At 56.9% G+C, this 15,373-nt stretch overlaps 2 protein-coding genes and 1 long non-coding RNA gene across 6 annotated transcripts in view; 2 read left to right on the top strand and 1 right to left on the bottom strand.

Annotated features, from left to right (window-relative positions):
• HOXA3 (homeobox A3) overlaps positions 1-4,367 on the top strand; it is a 44,878-nt gene extending 40,511 nt beyond the window's left edge. For all 4 annotated transcript variants that reach the window (XM_081146880.1, XM_081146879.1, XM_081146881.1 and 1 more), the window contains 2 exons: positions 602-1,250; positions 2,670-4,367. In XM_081146880.1, the coding sequence (XP_081003006.1) occupies positions 722-1,250; positions 2,670-3,475 (1,335 nt within the window). In that variant the 5' untranslated portion in view covers positions 602-721 and the 3' untranslated portion in view covers positions 3,476-4,367. The remainder of the gene's footprint in view (positions 1-601; positions 1,251-2,669) is intronic.
• Positions 4,368-8,795: 4,428 nt separating this feature from the next.
• Positions 8,796-11,234, top strand: HOXA2 (homeobox A2). The gene is made up of 2 exons (XM_081146884.1): positions 8,796-9,259; positions 9,975-11,234. Exons 1-2 carry the CDS (start codon positions 8,884-8,886, stop codon positions 10,715-10,717), a joined length of 1,119 nt encoding a protein of 372 aa, XP_081003010.1. The 5' UTR covers positions 8,796-8,883; the 3' UTR covers positions 10,718-11,234.
• A 345-nt stretch (positions 11,235-11,579) lies between these two features.
• Positions 11,580-15,280, bottom strand: LOC308561562. Its single transcript, XR_013999528.1, has 2 exons — positions 14,998-15,280; positions 11,580-11,714 (listed from the first exon to the last, which is right to left on the bottom strand). It is a non-coding gene; the product is annotated as an uncharacterized lncRNA (long non-coding RNA).
• Positions 15,281-15,373: the final 93 nt, after the last annotated feature.

Raw genomic sequence — 15,373 nt, 5'->3', positions numbered from 1 at the left:
AGGGCAATTACCTGACATTTTTTGCGCATACCTCTCTTTGGTTCCGGAATGTCCAAGAAGGGGCCGGATGAGACATCGCCCCCTGCCAGTGCTCTTTTGGCAAATAAAAGCCCTAGAGCGAGGATTGGAGAGGAAAAAGTGGCGTCTCAAGCCCCTCTTTGCCTCCTGGACCCCTCTCCAAAATTCCCAGAGGGAAGGAGCCCCGGGACCTGCCAGACAAGGCCAAGGAGCAGAGAGGAAGGGGCACCCCGAGTTTCTTCTTCCCTGGAAAAGAAGGATGCCAGCCCTGTTCCTTTCTAGCCCATCAGACCTTTCTTCTTTTGGACTCCAGCTCCCGAGACCCGACTTCCAGCCCTCACTCCCTCGCCTCCTCTCTCCCCGGAAAACCCCCCAACTCCAGACGCAAGTTAAGCAAATATTTGTAGCCGCCAGTAAATTCCAGCGGCTTTTTATAGCGCGGCTCTCTGCGCCCGGGGCCAAGTCGTGCTGCTAAATATTGCTGACCACTTTTTCTTTTATGGCTTTCATGTCACTTAGCTATTGAGAGTAAGATGGATTTGTGCGGAGCCCTCACCGCGCGGCGATTTTCACCCCCCCCCAGGTCTGCGCGGGGCGGCCATTGGCGGCGGAGCGTCACGTGACCGCGGGGGCGTGCCAATGTGCGCCCTCACGGGTGTCAAGCCCCTGTCAGAGTGTGTGATCAAGATCGTGAAACAACGCGATGCAAAAAGCGACCTACTACGACAGCTCCGCGATCTACGGTGGCTACCCCTACCAGGCTGCCAACGGGTTCGCTTATAATGCCAGCCAGCAGCCGTCGTACCCGGCGTCCGCAGCACTGGGCACGGAGGGCGAGTACCACCGACCCGCCTGTTCACTCCAGTCACCCTCCAGCGCCGGGGGCCACCCCAAGGCGCACGAGCTGAGTGAGGCATGTCTGCACACCCTGAGTGGCCCACCCAGCCAGCCCCCAGGCCTAGGCGAGCCGCCCCTGGCCCCGCCACCGCCCCAGGCTGCGCCCCCTGCCCCTCAGCAGCCTCAACCCCCTCCGCAACCCCCAGCGCCGGCTCCTGCTCCACCCCCACCCCCTTCTTCAGTCTCCCCACCTCAGAATGCCAGCAGCAACCCCACCCCAGCCAGTGCGGCCAAGAGCCCCCTACTCAACTCGCCCACCGTGGCCAAACAGATCTTCCCCTGGATGAAGGAGTCTCGACAGAACACAAAGCAGAAAACCAGTGGCTCCAGCTCAGGTAAAGGGGCACCTTCTGGAGGAGGGTCCTCTGGCCTGGCTCCCCATTTCCTAAGCCAGCTCCATGCATAGCTAGCACGGCCTGGAGCACTGGAACATTTCCAAGGATCCACTGCTCCTCCTGGTTCCACCCTTCACAGGTTCCCAGAGTCTGCAACTAGGGAGGTGACAGGACTATGCACACAGGAAACCCCAGAGAGACCTAATGGAAGTCTCTCTGGACTTCACCAAGAGCAAGTGGGGCCTAGTGTGTTTGGAGTCACTTGTCCCATTCTTGGAGTTAGGGCTTTTGTGCAGAACAAACCTGAGCTCCACTCTGTTTTTAGCACAACTCTTCATTTTTAATGAAGTAGTGACACCCACCCCCACACTGGAATGTGGCAGAATAAAAGCAGGCCTAATCACCCTCCAATTCAGAATCGATGCTTTGCTTATAATCAGAGCCTATTTTTAATTTTTGCTCCAGCAGATGGAGTGGCTGCCTTACCTCTGGGAAGGCCCAACTCAGACTTAGCAAAATGAAGGCAGCAGAGATTTCCTGGGGGAGGGGATTCAGACTTGTCATCCTAATAGGAACCACATGGGCTTCCTGGAACCTGACTCCAGGGGATGATAGGTCCTGGGTCTTGGGGCTTCCCAGTATCTTGGTTACCTTTGCCCCTGCCTTCTCCAGTTGCCAGTGCTCTGTGCTAAGAGTCTGGGGCATTCCCAAACCAGGACTTGGGAGGGCCAGGGAGGATAGGAAGCCATAAGATTAGTGGGCAAAGCTGGGCAGGCTGTTTGGTGACATGGAGAAACCCTAATTAATAGGACCCAGCATCAGGAGCCTGGGCCTCTCCACCAGAAATGGGTACTGTGATGGGATCTCTTCCTTTGCGATGAGAAGGCTTCCAGATTGGGGCTTCTGTGCTACCCATCTCCACCGGGGAAATTAAATAAGTGGCCAGTTGAGGCAACTATCCAATCTCTTAGACTGAATGAAGGAAAGGTTTATTGAGTATATATTATGTGGCCCACATTCCAGTTAGTGTGAAGGGAAAGAAGATGGTGAGGCCCTGCCCACAGGGAGCTTGTAGTCTGATAGGCCTGCAGGATCATTAAAGGGGTCAAAAAGTGAACAGCTCCAGGAAGGAAATGCAGACTAGGAAGCAAACTGGGGGTTCTGCTTTTCTGTCCTTAGCCCCTTGGAGAAGCCTATGATTTGCAATTTGACCGAATGAGGGGCTAGCTGGCCAGGGACCAGCACTGTTTCCCCACCAGGACAGAGGACAGCACTCCGTTCCTCCTCCCCGTTCTGGGCCCTGACAAATAGAGGGCACTTTGGGGTTTGCAGCGAGGAGGGGCCTGGTTGGGTCAGGGACTGGGCGGGGTTGCCGAGCAGCCCCTGACACCGCTCTTCCTCTCTCGTCTGTCGTGGCAGGGGAGAGCTGCGCAGGCGACAAGAGTCCGCCTGGGCAGGCGTCCTCCAAGCGGGCGCGCACGGCCTACACGAGCGCGCAGCTGGTGGAGCTGGAGAAGGAGTTCCACTTCAATCGCTACCTGTGCCGGCCGCGGCGCGTGGAGATGGCCAACCTGCTGAATCTCACCGAGCGCCAGATCAAGATCTGGTTCCAGAATCGCCGCATGAAATACAAGAAGGATCAGAAGGGCAAGGGCATGCTGACGTCATCAGGGGGCCAGTCCCCAAGTCGCAGCCCCGTGCCCCCGGGCGCTGGCGGCTATCTGAACTCTATGCATTCGCTGGTCAACAGTGTCCCCTACGAGCCCCAGTCGCCCCCGCCTTTCTCCAAGCCCCCCCAGGGCGCCTACGGGCTGCCCCCTGCCTCCTACCCCGCACCCCTGCCCAGCTGCGCGCCCCCGCCGCCCCCACAGAAGCGCTACCCAGCTGCGGGGGCAGGCGCAGGGGGCACACCCGACTATGACCCGCACGCTCATGGCCTGCAGGGCAACGGCAGCTATGGGACCCCACACTTACAGGGAAGCCCCGTCTTCGTGGGGGGCAGCTATGTGGAGCCCATGAGCAACTCTGGGCCGGCCCTCTTTGGCCTAACTCACCTCCCCCACGCCGCCTCAGCTGCCATGGACTACGGGGGTGCTGGGCCGCTGGGCAGCAGCCACCATCACGGGCCTGGGCCAGGGGAGCCGCACCCCACCTACACGGACCTTACTGCCCACCATCCTTCTCAGGGAAGAATTCAGGAAGCCCCCAAGCTCACCCACCTGTGATGGTGGGCTCGGGGCTGCGCGCCAGGAGAGCCCCCCCCAACCTTTCTTCGTTTGCTTTTTTTGTTTTAAGGTTCTCCCTGCACCTCCCTTTTCTCTCTCCTCCGCCCCCTTCCACCCCCCACCCCACCCCTCGTTTTGTTTTCTTTGGTAACGCGTTTTTATAGTTTATGTGACGTAGCAATCTTGGTTGCTGGAATGGCTGTCAGTATCAGTAGCGATATTTATCTCCGCCCCGCTCGGCCGCTGGCCCTGCACCCTTTCCCTTCTCTTCTCGTTGATCAGAAACAGGGTATATGAACAAATTTCCTAGCCGAGTTCTTCAATGTGAATTTGTTCGTACATTATGGCTCCCGAGGGGAAGCGATTACTTTTTTTTTTAATTTTAGTTTTTTTATTGCACTTGTAAAGAGCGAGAAAAAAAATCAAAGGCGCTTTGAAACAGGGCTCCCTGTGCAAGGGTGACTAAGTGTACGTCTTTCCGTGTGTGTGCTGGTGAACAGTCAGATTTATTTATATTTTTTTTGCAAGCATTGAATAATCTAAGTTTTAAATATTATTTATCCCCCATCCGTTCGTATTTATATTAAAGAAATTCTGTACCCTGATTGTTCAGAAGGTTTCTTGGGCCTTTTGTTCAATAGTGTATTGGCGTACATAGGAAATTCTTTTATTTGAAAGGGAAATGCAATTCCTTTATAGAAAACGGTCACGATGCAATGATACCGGAGAGGACCCAGCTTTCGAACACAGCGATTTAAGTTTGTAACATCCGGCGAAACTGAAGAAAACAATCTGTAAACACGAAAAATGCTAGATTTGTTTTGAGAGTTCTACATTCCTTGCTGCTCACACTCTGAGAAACAAAACAAAAAAAAATAATAAAGTTTTTATTCTGAGTAAGATCCGCGTTCGGAAGGGGTTCTTTGGCCGAAGATGGGGTTCCGCGCGGAATGGAGGCGGAGGCGGAGCGGCCTCCCGGGCCCAGGCCGCCCCGCAGCTCCGGCTGGGGCCTGGCGCGCGGCGCCCGGGAGCAGGGCGCGTCCTCAGCGCGGGGCGGCCGCCGGGGCTCCGGGCGGCTGCAGCTGTGGAGTCGCCGGGGCGGCCGGCCCGCTGCGCTGCCTGGTTCGCAGCTGCCACCGAGACCCGCGGCGGGCGCGGGGGCTGCGGAGAGCGGAGTGCGGGAGAGACAAAGGCGGCGGGCCCAGGCGCGGCGGGGGGCGCACAGGTGCCGGGCGACCCCGCCGGGGACCAGGCGGCCTTTCTTCGCGTCCGCGACCTTCCTCCGGTCAAAGCCGACCAGCCAGCGCCTTAACCTGGGACCCCGGCGGCCGCGCGGAAGATGCCCAGCACTTTCAAGGAGCCACCGGACACCCGCGGAGACTTCGCGGTGCTTTACGCAGCCTCGAGGAAAGGACCGGTTCTGAAATCGCCGTGGGGAGCGAGGCGGCTGGACAGACGCACAGGCTCGCCCGAGTCTCCGCCGGCCCCTCCCTGGACCTCGGGGACCCCCGCACCGGCGCCCTCTCGGAACCTTGGATTTGGAGTTCTCTGGATGGATTTCCTCTCCTTCCCTCCCCGCTTTTTTTTTTTTTTTTTTTTATGGCCCCAGGGGGAGGGGGAGAGAGAAAGGAGATTAACATCTTTGTAATAAAAATGCAATTTTATAAGTGCTTCTTCCATCCGATGCTACAGGAGCTAAACGGGACCTTTCTATTCCTGGGCTGCCTGCTGGCCGGGCCGGCGAAGCACAGAGGCGGCGGAAAGGGACAGGTTTCCGCCCTCAGGTTAACGCAGGGCCGCGAGTCAGAGAGCAAACCTCAGAGCCGCGTCCCATCAGCAGCCCACCTGGAAGCTGGAAGCGAGGCACCACCTGCGTCTGGGGACCCGGAGCATCTGCCGTGGAGAGAAAAGCCCCTCCTTGGAGCCTCTGCTGCTGAGCAGAGGTGGAGATGTCGCCATTTTGTCCGCAGTCCAAATGTCCATCCTCTTGGCCTCTGTCTTTCCCCCCCCCAGGAGCTCCCTCAGGTGATCTGTAGACACGGGCACCGGAGCCACTTCTGGGTGCCTGCGGCGTCCGCAGGAGCTGCTCTTAGGAAACCTCCTCGCGTTTTTGGAGAGAAAGAGAAAGGGCTCCGAGGGCGCAAACCTAGGCAGCTGGAAGGACCTGGCCGTTTCACAGCCAGAGGTGCTTTGCCCCCCTCTGTCCCGGGGCTCCTCGTGTATTTTCTCTTTCTAGAGGGTTTGGGCTGTGGAGGAAGTGGACTCGCTCCCCAGCCCACGGGCAACCTCCCTGCTGGAACATGGCGCGTCTCAGAAACAGGCTGGAAGCGCAGCCTTTGTGAGGACTGGAGCTTCCGCCCTTCGGGTGGTGCACATCCAGACTAGGCAGGGTGAGCGGATGCCAGTGTCCCCTTTTGAGGGATAATTTTAGAGAAGTGCATGAAAATTAAAATTACCTGGGAAAATAAGGAACAGTGTGGGGAGGGAGAGAGAGAGAGGGAGAGGGAGAGGAGGGATATCTTGCAGAGACCACCATTGGAACCCGTTTCTAAAATCCACTCTTCAGCTGAGGGAAGACTGGTTTGGAGGCTTTCTCCTTCCCCCAGGGCAGAGATTTTTTTAAAATGAGATTCCAATATGATTTTCCACATCTTGCCAGTCAAGACATTCATTTTGGCTTCCAAAGAAAAAATATCGATCTCACCCCCAGCTTCCTAGATATTAAAAAGAAATCCTTATTAAAATATCTCCTGAGTTAAAGTAATAGATTTGGAGATTCCAGTGTTGAATGGTCAAAGGAAAGGGTTTTCTTCCAGATGGTATTTGAATTAAGGCCGCTGAGGCAGCAGAAAGCTCTCACCCACGCAGCCCCTGACAAAGCCTCGGTGATATGGGGGCAGCCCTGCTCCCTCTCTGTAGCTCCCCCTCCCCTTAACCCCTCAATATTTTCTGGTAAAAGCAAACGCCAAAAGCTGCCATCCCAGAGTCCGCAAAGCACCTTTCCTAAAAGCAGCCTTATAACTCTGTCCACTGCCAAAAAAATATCTTTTTTTAAAAGTCCAGTTTTCCTTGTTTACTTGCGTTTCCTGCTCTCCTCTTTTGCTGGGCCACATTTGATCTTGGAAAGAGCTCGAAGCTGAAATGTGTTCTTAAGGGCCAGAAGCTGTCAAGGCTTTTGGTGAGCAAGATTGATCGCGCCCAGACTTCCTTCAGAGCTTTGTTTGGAATAAAAGCAAGAAAACTGAAAAACCTCACATTTTCCAAAATAGCATCTCTATCTGTAAGGCAGTGCTCTGGGCTAGTCAAGGATGGAGGGCACTTTATATCAATTTCCAACCCAAACCCCCTTTGATGCCGGCCTCAGAGATGGAGTCCTATCCTTGCGCCTCGCTCGGCCTTCCTTGCTTGTTTCTACATAGGGTTCTCTCTCCCGCCAACCTCTCTCTCTCTAGCCATCAGGATGATTTATTTTCCTGCCACCGATGCCTGCTGGCCTGGGGGAGTCAGATCACTTGGTCCATTTCAAAGGAAGAAAACTCGAACCATCCTCCTCAGGGTTTGGGGATGCCTTCAGATTCCTCTCTCAGCTTCCTCCCTTCTTTCTGGTTTGGTGGATTTTTAAAAAGTTATTGTTTGGTACCTAAAGCTGCTGTCTTTTGAACCCTGGAGTGAGCACAGGCCAAGATGCTCTCAGTCTCAAGTCTCCGAATTGGGAAAAAAAAAAAAGAGAGAGAGAGAGAGAGAGTGAACAGAGAAAGAGAAGCTTTATAATTCCTCCTCCGGCCGCTCTGTCTCACCTGCAGCGCCGTTTCCCACAACAGGACCCGAGTGCAAACATCCCAGGTGGCCAAGGAGCCCGAAGGTTCAGGAGACACATCGGGCTGCCAGGGAGCCCCCTCGCTCGCTACCTCTGAACCAACAAGCCCCCCAATCAGAGCGACCAGGAGAAGGGGAGGAACAGAAAAAGGCAAGGCAAAAAGAGGGAGGGAAACAAGTGCCTTCTCGCTCCCTGCTGCTGACTTCCAACAGACTTCCTGGAAATCGGAAATACTCACCGCGCCCGAGCTCCGCGGGTATGAAACCCAGGAAGCCAGGAGCCGCGCACGCCTGCACCGGGCGGCCTTTCTTTGGCTGGCCGCCGCCCCTGGCTACAGGGATTTGAACACATGGACCTGGGGTTGTTGTCTCGCTTGGCACATGCATCTCTCTCTCTCCAGCCGCTCCTGAAAAGTTGACGGCGCAGGAAGCTTCGAGAGCGGTCTCCCGGTTTCCGCTTCCCTCTGGAGCCAGACGCGAAGCTGCGGTGGAAAAGCCGGCCAACAATGGGCCGGGGTCCGGGGCCAGGGGGGCGCAGGACTGCGAGCGGGGCCGTGGGAGGGTTGAGGGCCTGCGGGGGTGGGGAGGAGAGGAGAAGTGGACTGCGAGGAGAGAGGGAGGGGGAGAGGGGAGAAGAGGGGAGACGAGAGGAAAAGGCGGAAAGTCAGAGAGGAGGGGAAGGCTGGGACGGAGAGGAGAGCGGCTCTGAGATCCAGGAAATGGTTTTGGAAAAGGCGGAGAAAAAGGGAAATAAAAGAGGGGGGAACCCAAGAATGAACCCTTGTCTCCCCCCTCCCTCCCTCCTTCCCTCCCTCTCTCCCTCCCTCCCTCTCTCATCTCTCCGCTCCCTCTGCTCCTTCCTCCTGCCTTAGCAGAACTTATGTGGCTGGGATGGGGGGCCCTCGGGTGTCAAAACTTTGAAGATTAATGGATTACTTTGTTAATGACTGCAGGCGTCAGAGTGAGGTGCTTAAATGATTTGTGAGGTGCGAGGCGTCTTCCCGACAGTCCCAAACAATGCGCGGAGTGTGCGGGGGAGGCGGAGGCCGCCGGCGGGACCGGCAGCGCGGCTCCCACTCGCTCGCGCTCGCTCGCTCACGCGCACCGCCGGGCGCACACACCGGGTCGCCGCGGATCGGAAGGCGGGCAGGCGCCCCGGCCCCCGCGCACTCCCGGGCATCCCCACCCACACCCGCATATATGTATTTTTGCCCAGGAAAAAAAAAAGTGTAAATAAAGCCTCGCTGGCCCCCAATGAGGCGTTCCTTCCCGACTTTTTTGGATCAATCAAACAGACAGTGGCTTCTTTTGATTAAAGCCCAAATTGTCATTGGGCAGAAGCAATCATGTGACAGCCAATTCGGTCCAATTTCAACCTTGTCTCCATGAATTCAATAGTTTAATAGTAGCGCGGTCCCCATACGGCTGTAATCAGTGAATTAGAAAAAAAACACCCCAGCAGCGATCTTCTATGATAGATTTTTTTTTACACCCCCCCCCTCTCCGCACTCGCCTTTTTCCTGGGCCTCGCCCCCCCAAAGCCCCTCCAGAAGAGGGAACTTTTTCTCCGAGGGGGCTCCAAGGAGAAGGCCATGAATTACGAATTTGAGCGAGAGATTGGTTTTATCAATAGCCAGCCGTCGCTCGCTGAGTGCCTGACATCTTTTCCCCCTGTCGCTGATACATTTCAAAGTTCATCAATCAAGACCTCGACGCTTTCACACTCGACACTGATTCCACCTCCTTTTGAGCAGACCATTCCCAGCCTGAACCCGGGCAGTCACCCTCGGCACGGCGCTGGCGGCCGCCCCAAGCCGAGCCCCGCGGGCAGCCGCGCCAGCCCGGGGCCCGCGGGCGCCCCGCCGCCGCCCGAGTACCCCTGGATGAAGGAGAAGAAGGCGGCCAAGAAATCCGCGCTGCCGCCCGCCTCGGCCGCCGCCGCCGGCCCTGCCTGCCTCGGCCACAAAGGTCAGTCCGAAGCCAAGCCGTGGCCCCAGGTCCCGGGACCCCGCGCCCCTCCGGGGCTGCCCCGAGAGCGGCTCCGGGGGGAGGGGAGCGCGGGCCGCGAGCGCCGGCGGAGCGGGAGAGACGCTTGGCCGCCTTCCCTTCCCCCGCGGGCCCAGGCGTGGGTTGGTGCAGAGAGAGGCGCCCTGCGCTCCACCGCGAGACGCACATATATTTTTAAGAAGGTGGTGTGTGTGTGTGGGGGGGGGGGGGCGCGGGGCGCGGGAGGAACGTTCCCTAACTTGTGTAACGTGGGATGATTTATTTGAGTTGGAACTGACCTCCTCTTGTCTAGTTGTCCTAGAGTTTGGCTTTTTGACAGTAATGAAGAGTGATAGATCGCTCCTGCTCAGCTAAGCAGCTGATGCATTAATTATAAATTGTGGTGTGGCTAATATAAAGTTTGCTCCCGGATGGAGAGGTTAGGGGGTGTGTGTGTGGATGGGGAGGGGGGGGATGCTCCAGGCAGGAACCGGACGGAGGCGGAGGAGATGGGGTGTCCCCGGGCCGGGCTCCCAGGAAAAGCCAGCACAATGGCTCCGCGCTGCGCCCAGGGGCGGCCATTTTGTCGCCGCTGATCTTTCCCGCTGTCTTTAATCCTCCAGTGGCGCCCCCCGGCTCGGACGCCTCCACCTCCAACCGCGCGCGTGTGTCTCTCGTTGGTCTCCCCTTTCCGCAGAGTCGCCGGCGGCGGCGGAGGGCGGCGGGGGCGGCGCGCGGCGCCTGCGGACCGCCTACACCAACACGCAGCTGCTGGAGCTGGAGAAGGAGTTCCACTTCAACAAGTACCTGTGCCGGCCGCGCCGCGTGGAGATCGCCGCGCTGCTCGACCTCACCGAGAGGCAGGTCAAGGTGTGGTTCCAGAACCGCCGGATGAAGCACAAGCGGCAGACGCAGTGCAAGGAGAACCAGCACGGCGGCGAGGGCCGGCCCGAGGGCCTGGCGGACCCGGGCAAGGGCGGGCGCGACGAGGCGGAGAAGGCGCTCCTGGAGCAGGCCCTGGGCGTCTCGGGGGCGCTGCTGGAGCGCGAGGGCTACGCCTTCCAGCAGAACGCGCTCTCCCAGCAGCAGGCGCCCGGCGGGCACAATGGCGACTCCCAGAGCTTCCCCGCGTCGCCTTTAACCGGCAGTGAGAAAAATCTGAAACATTTTCAGCACCAGTCACCCACTGTTCCTAACTGCTTGTCAACAATGGGCCAGAACTGTGGCTCGGGCCTGAACAATGACAGTCCCGAGGCCCTCGAGGTCCCCTCTTTGCAGGACTTTAACGTTTTCTCCACAGATTCCTGCCTGCAGCTTTCAGACGCAGTCTCGCCCAGTTTGCCAGGTTCCCTCGACAGCCCCGTAGATATCTCAGCTGACAGCTTTGACTTTTTTACAGACACACTCACCACAATCGACTTGCAGCATCTGAATTACTAAAAACATTAAAGCAAAACAAAGCATCACAAAACAAAACCACCACCACCACCACCCCCTCCTCTGACCAGGTGGTTCGGCCTTCTTTTATTCTGGGAGTTGGTTTTTATTTTATTTTATTATTATTATTTTTTTTCCTTGACCGACCCTCTTTCTCTTCTCGGTGTTGAAGATTTTCTGTTTGGTGATGCCCCCGACCCACTTTCAGAGGCGCCTTTGACAGGTTATTTTGGAGTTTTAGTTGTTTTAAATCCAATCCAACAACCCTCTGTGTGATTTCCTGAGAGCAATATATGAGGCCTGCAAGAAAGTGATCACATGATTGTATCTTCACTTTCTTTTTATTTTTGTATCACATTAGGATGCATTGTCATGCGTATTTTTGGTAGAATAAATTCTCCTTTGCTATACGTAGCTTTCTTATTTTTTTTTTTCTCTCCCCCTTCTTTCTCACCGCTCCTAACGGTTTCTTTTTCTTCTTTTAGTCTAACTTGGTAAATAAAATTCTGGTCACAATTCATCTTCTTTTTCAATTTTAATATATTTATGAAGGGGGCATGTTCAAAATCTTCACTAGGCAGCAACAAACAAGAAAGCCAGAAAAACGGTTAGGGCATCTGAGAAGTGTTTTTTGTTTTTCTTTTTTTCTTTCTTTCTTTTTTTTTTTTTTTTAGGGGCGTGGATTTGGCTTTTCAGTGTAGGGGTTCCAGCCATAGATTTAAATTGGTAATAGAAACAGAATTGGGAAGCCTCAGAGTTGGGCCAAGCCCCAGCTTTTGAAAGTGGAGAAATAAAGTGCCTTACAGAAACCCCCAACTCCAGGAACATGGACTTTTAACAAGCTACCCATCTCCAGGTCAATAACTAAGTTAACAACAGTTCATTTATTGTACACATTTGTTTCAAACATCTACATGCCAACCCCTCCCCCACAAATCCTGAACATTTTCAAGCAGGGCCGGTTAGTTTCCCAGCTGCTGATGGGTCCAGGCAAACCGACCTAAAAGACAAGAGAAAAACAAAAATGAAATAAAACAAAACAAAACAATGGTCACTAGCTGGAAATTACACTGCAGAAAGGATTCTTTCCAATCCTCTGGTTCAGGCATTCTAGGACTCTTTGTATTTTTTTTTTCAGGGCCACAAAAATCAATATTTCATTCTTAAATTTGTTTACATGGCAAATAAGGGAGCATTAAAGCTTTGAAGTCAGGTTAGAAAGTTGAGGTTTGAAAATGAAGTGTTTCTGCACCCTAGGTTATAGATTAACCAGTCTAGAAATAGGAGAGAAAGCACTTTAAATGAAATATCAATAAAATGCATTCTAGGGTATGTTACTGGGTTGTTCTGTGGCCTCCCCCCCTCTTGTGTCTCCCCATGTTTATTTTTCTATTGCTGAGCTCTGTTCTGGTGGCTACTTACCGTGAGAAAACGCAGCGCGTAAGCAACATGTGTGGGGGCGGGTGGATGGAAGAGCCCGGCTCTTAATGGCACAGGCTCGTAAGTTATGATGAAATCGGGATATTTCTCCAGGGGTTTGCTCCCTGCCTCCCCCCAGCCCTTTGCCCCCCAGTCCCGGCAGCGGTGGCGGCGCCGCGAGGCCCCCGCGGGTTCTCGCCCTCGGTGCGCGCGGAGCGGGGCTGCCCAGAGCGGCCAGGGCCCCGGCGCTGCCGTTTGCGCTCCGTCCTACGCTCATAAATCAAACGCTTTCTATGAATGAGAGTGTCATCAAAGAGATCAATTGCAGGAACACATGCACAAATAAAAATCCTCTTACGTATTTGCCGGGATCCCCGTCCGAAAGCATTAAGTTAGAAGGCGTTTAGTCATAATTCATTTTTATTGCTCTTTTAAAACAACAGCTTGGCTGAGCCGCGGATGCCGCGAACAGCTCGCGGCCTCGGCGTTGTGTCTGCCGCTCGCTCCTGCCCTTCTCGGTCCGAGCGCCCTGAAAGGGGCGCTGGGAGCCGGGCAAGCCGCTTGCAGGCGATCGTTTCAACCGTGGCCCAAACTCGCCTCGCCCCCAGTCTCCCTGGGCTTTACAGGGACTTCAGCTCCCTGGGGCCCCGGCCTACGTGCCGGGAGGACTGAGGGGTCGCCCAGCGTGCAGAATGAGCCCCAGGATTTTGTGGGGGTGGGGAAGGACCGGAGCTACGGAAGCCTGCGGGCTCGGGGCCAGGGAGGCCGTCTTTGTGAGCGGCTCCGGGAGACCCGCGCTCGGGGCGACCAGCCGGGGCGGAGCCGACCGGCTGGGCTGCGAGAGCCGGGCCTGCGTGGAGCCGAGCGCGGAGGCGCGTGGGCCGCCCCACGCGTGCATGCGCGTGTGCCAGGGCAAGCCTGGGATTCCAGGAAAGGCACCCACCCCCACCGGCCCTGAGAAGAGCCGCGCAGGGAGCAGGAGAGCAAAGAGGCGCGCGGAGGCCGAGAGCTAGCAGAGGGAGACCGCCTGCGTCCGGGGATGGCTTTGTGGCACGAGCGCTGCGGCCGAGGGGGGTCGCGTAAACCCGGGAGGCCGACAAAGGGGCAGGAAGGAGGCCAAGGGGGAGAACGTACCAAGGAGCCTGGCTCGGAGAGCAGATTACCCGCTACGCCAGCACAAACCCCCTCCTCCCGCCTCCTCCCCCATAGGAGCCCCTTCTCTCCCCAGCGCTGGAGGCCTCGGCGCTCTCAGGGAAGCCGCCTCCAGGAGGGCCGCCTTGCTCAGTCCCTTCTGCAGGATGACGTTCCCAGGTGCTGAGATTGGGGCGGGAGAGACTTTGCCGGCCTGTGCTCCCTCTTAACCGTGATTGGGGATAGGTCAAAGGTCACATAACAATACCTTTTCAAAAGGAAATCTTTAGGGGAAATGTTTCTTTGCTACTGTCTGCAAGTTTTCCCTTCTGGGGGGGGGCAGGTTTTGGGGGAACAGAACGTAGAAACCTGAAAGGTTTACTAGCACCTGTGAAATGTGCCTGCCTTAAGCAAAACTTCCTTCTTCTAACTGGGCAGGGAAAGCTAGAGGGGCGTGGGATCCCCAAATCCACATACAATTCTCAGATAAGCTTCATCTGTCGGATTCCCACGTGGTAAACATGGTCAGAGTAAAAACCTGTACATCATTGGCTGCAAAGCTTCCTGGATGGTCTCTGGATTTCTTTTACCTAAGAATGCATCAGTTCTCGGCCTCTGCTTGGCCTTTTCTCTTTACGAGCCAAGGGTTGACACGAAACCTAATAGTAAACAGCAATTAACGACCCGTCAGCATCAGGGTAGGATGCCAGTGATGGAGAACAGGACCCCTGGCCTGGGATGACGTTCGGATTTGCACGTGTCTCCCTAGGGAAAGACTTGAAGGTTCACACAAGGAACTACACAGTCAGTTACAAAGAAGAGGGGGTGTTGCTGGGGAAGAACAAAATGTCCCCTCCACCATCAGCCATCTGTCCGCCGCCCCTCCCACCTGCCAGCCCACACCCCCACTTCAGACGTGCTGCAGAAGGGGGTGTGTGAATAAAGGAAGCTCTACAAACTCCTAACATCACCCCCCCCCCCCCCAAGAAAAGGAGAAACGCTGAGGGAGGGGGGAGGTCAGCGTACTTTGCGGGAGCCGTGGTCTCGCCCCGTGAGGCCCCCCCCGGAGCACGCAGGCTCCCGGGTCCTGCGGGGCCGGCAGATGGCCTGCAGCGCACGGCCCGGCCCCCACGCTGGCCACGTCCGCCAGCGTCATCTCTCTCCCCCGCCTCCTACCCCTCAAAATCCAGCGGCCGAGCGGCTCGGGATCCCGTAGGGCTCCCAGAGCAAAGCCGGGTGGGGAGGAGAAAGGGGCGGAGAGCGAGGCGGGAGGGAGGGAGACGAGCGCGGCCAGCCCCGGCCCTTTCCGGCGGGCTCAGCTCGCAGGGCTCCCCCGGCCACCGGGCGTCGAATTACAGAAGCTCCTCAGGGCCGAGCTAGGAGTCAGTGTGGGGGAGGTGGGTGGAGGTAGGGGGCTTCCGAGACCCTCCGCGGAGAAGGGAAGTTTCTTTTCTTGCCCCGTCTTCTCCACGCCCACCCGGTTCCTGCCAGTCAGCCCTCTGCGCACTTTCCTCTCCAGCGGAGCCTGGAGAGCGGGTGGCCCAGCCCAGTCCTACGCCACCGCGCTCTGCGCTCCACGCTGGCACCACAGCAGGGGCTGTGCTGTGAAAGCTCCTGGGGGGAGCTTGGGCTGCGATGCCGGCTGGGCTCCTACCCTTCCAGCTCGGCGCGATCCGAGCTCCGGCCCGCTGACTCCCCACCCAAGAGAGCGCTGGGCCCTCTACCCTTCTCACCTCTTGTCAGTTCATCTTTCTGTGCGCTGCGGGGAGGGGGGCGGAGAAGGGGGGGGGATGCTTCCCAGCCCCCACCTCCCGGAGGGGGGGCGCGCGGAGTCGGCGCGCGCAGAAGGCAGCCTCTGCGCCCCTTCGCCCCTGCGCTCCGAGTCTGCCCTTGCAGCCGCCGCAGCTGCTGCCGCCGCCTGGGCTGCCTGGGGGGGCGACTGCGCGTCACCTAGACTGAGGAGCGCCGGGGATTTAAATGCCACTGAAACGGTGATCCATCACCGCGGGAGCCAGCAAACTTTCGCAGGAGGCTTGGCCATTGGCTGCCGTAGTCACGTGCCCCCCGCAGCGCCCTCCGCCCTCCCGCCCCCCCTCCTGCGCACTGTAC

This window comes from Miniopterus schreibersii, assembly GCF_964146895.1.
Source record: "Miniopterus schreibersii genome assembly, chromosome: 9".
NCBI lineage: Eukaryota > Metazoa > Chordata > Mammalia > Chiroptera > Miniopteridae > Miniopterus > Miniopterus schreibersii.
Note: the sequence above shows the minus strand (reverse complement) of the source record. Positions and strands in the feature narration are given on the sequence as shown.

Excerpts from the sequence above, each read along its gene's own strand:
- HOXA2 (XM_081146884.1), top strand. The coding sequence starts at position 8,884 with ATGAATTACGAATTTGAGCGAGAGATTGGTTTTATCAATAGCCAGCCG. Across the intron at positions 9,260-9,974 it reads TGCCTGCCTCGGCCACAAAG|AGTCGCCGGCGGCGGCGGAG; the intron begins GTCAGTCCGAAG and ends CCCTTTCCGCAG.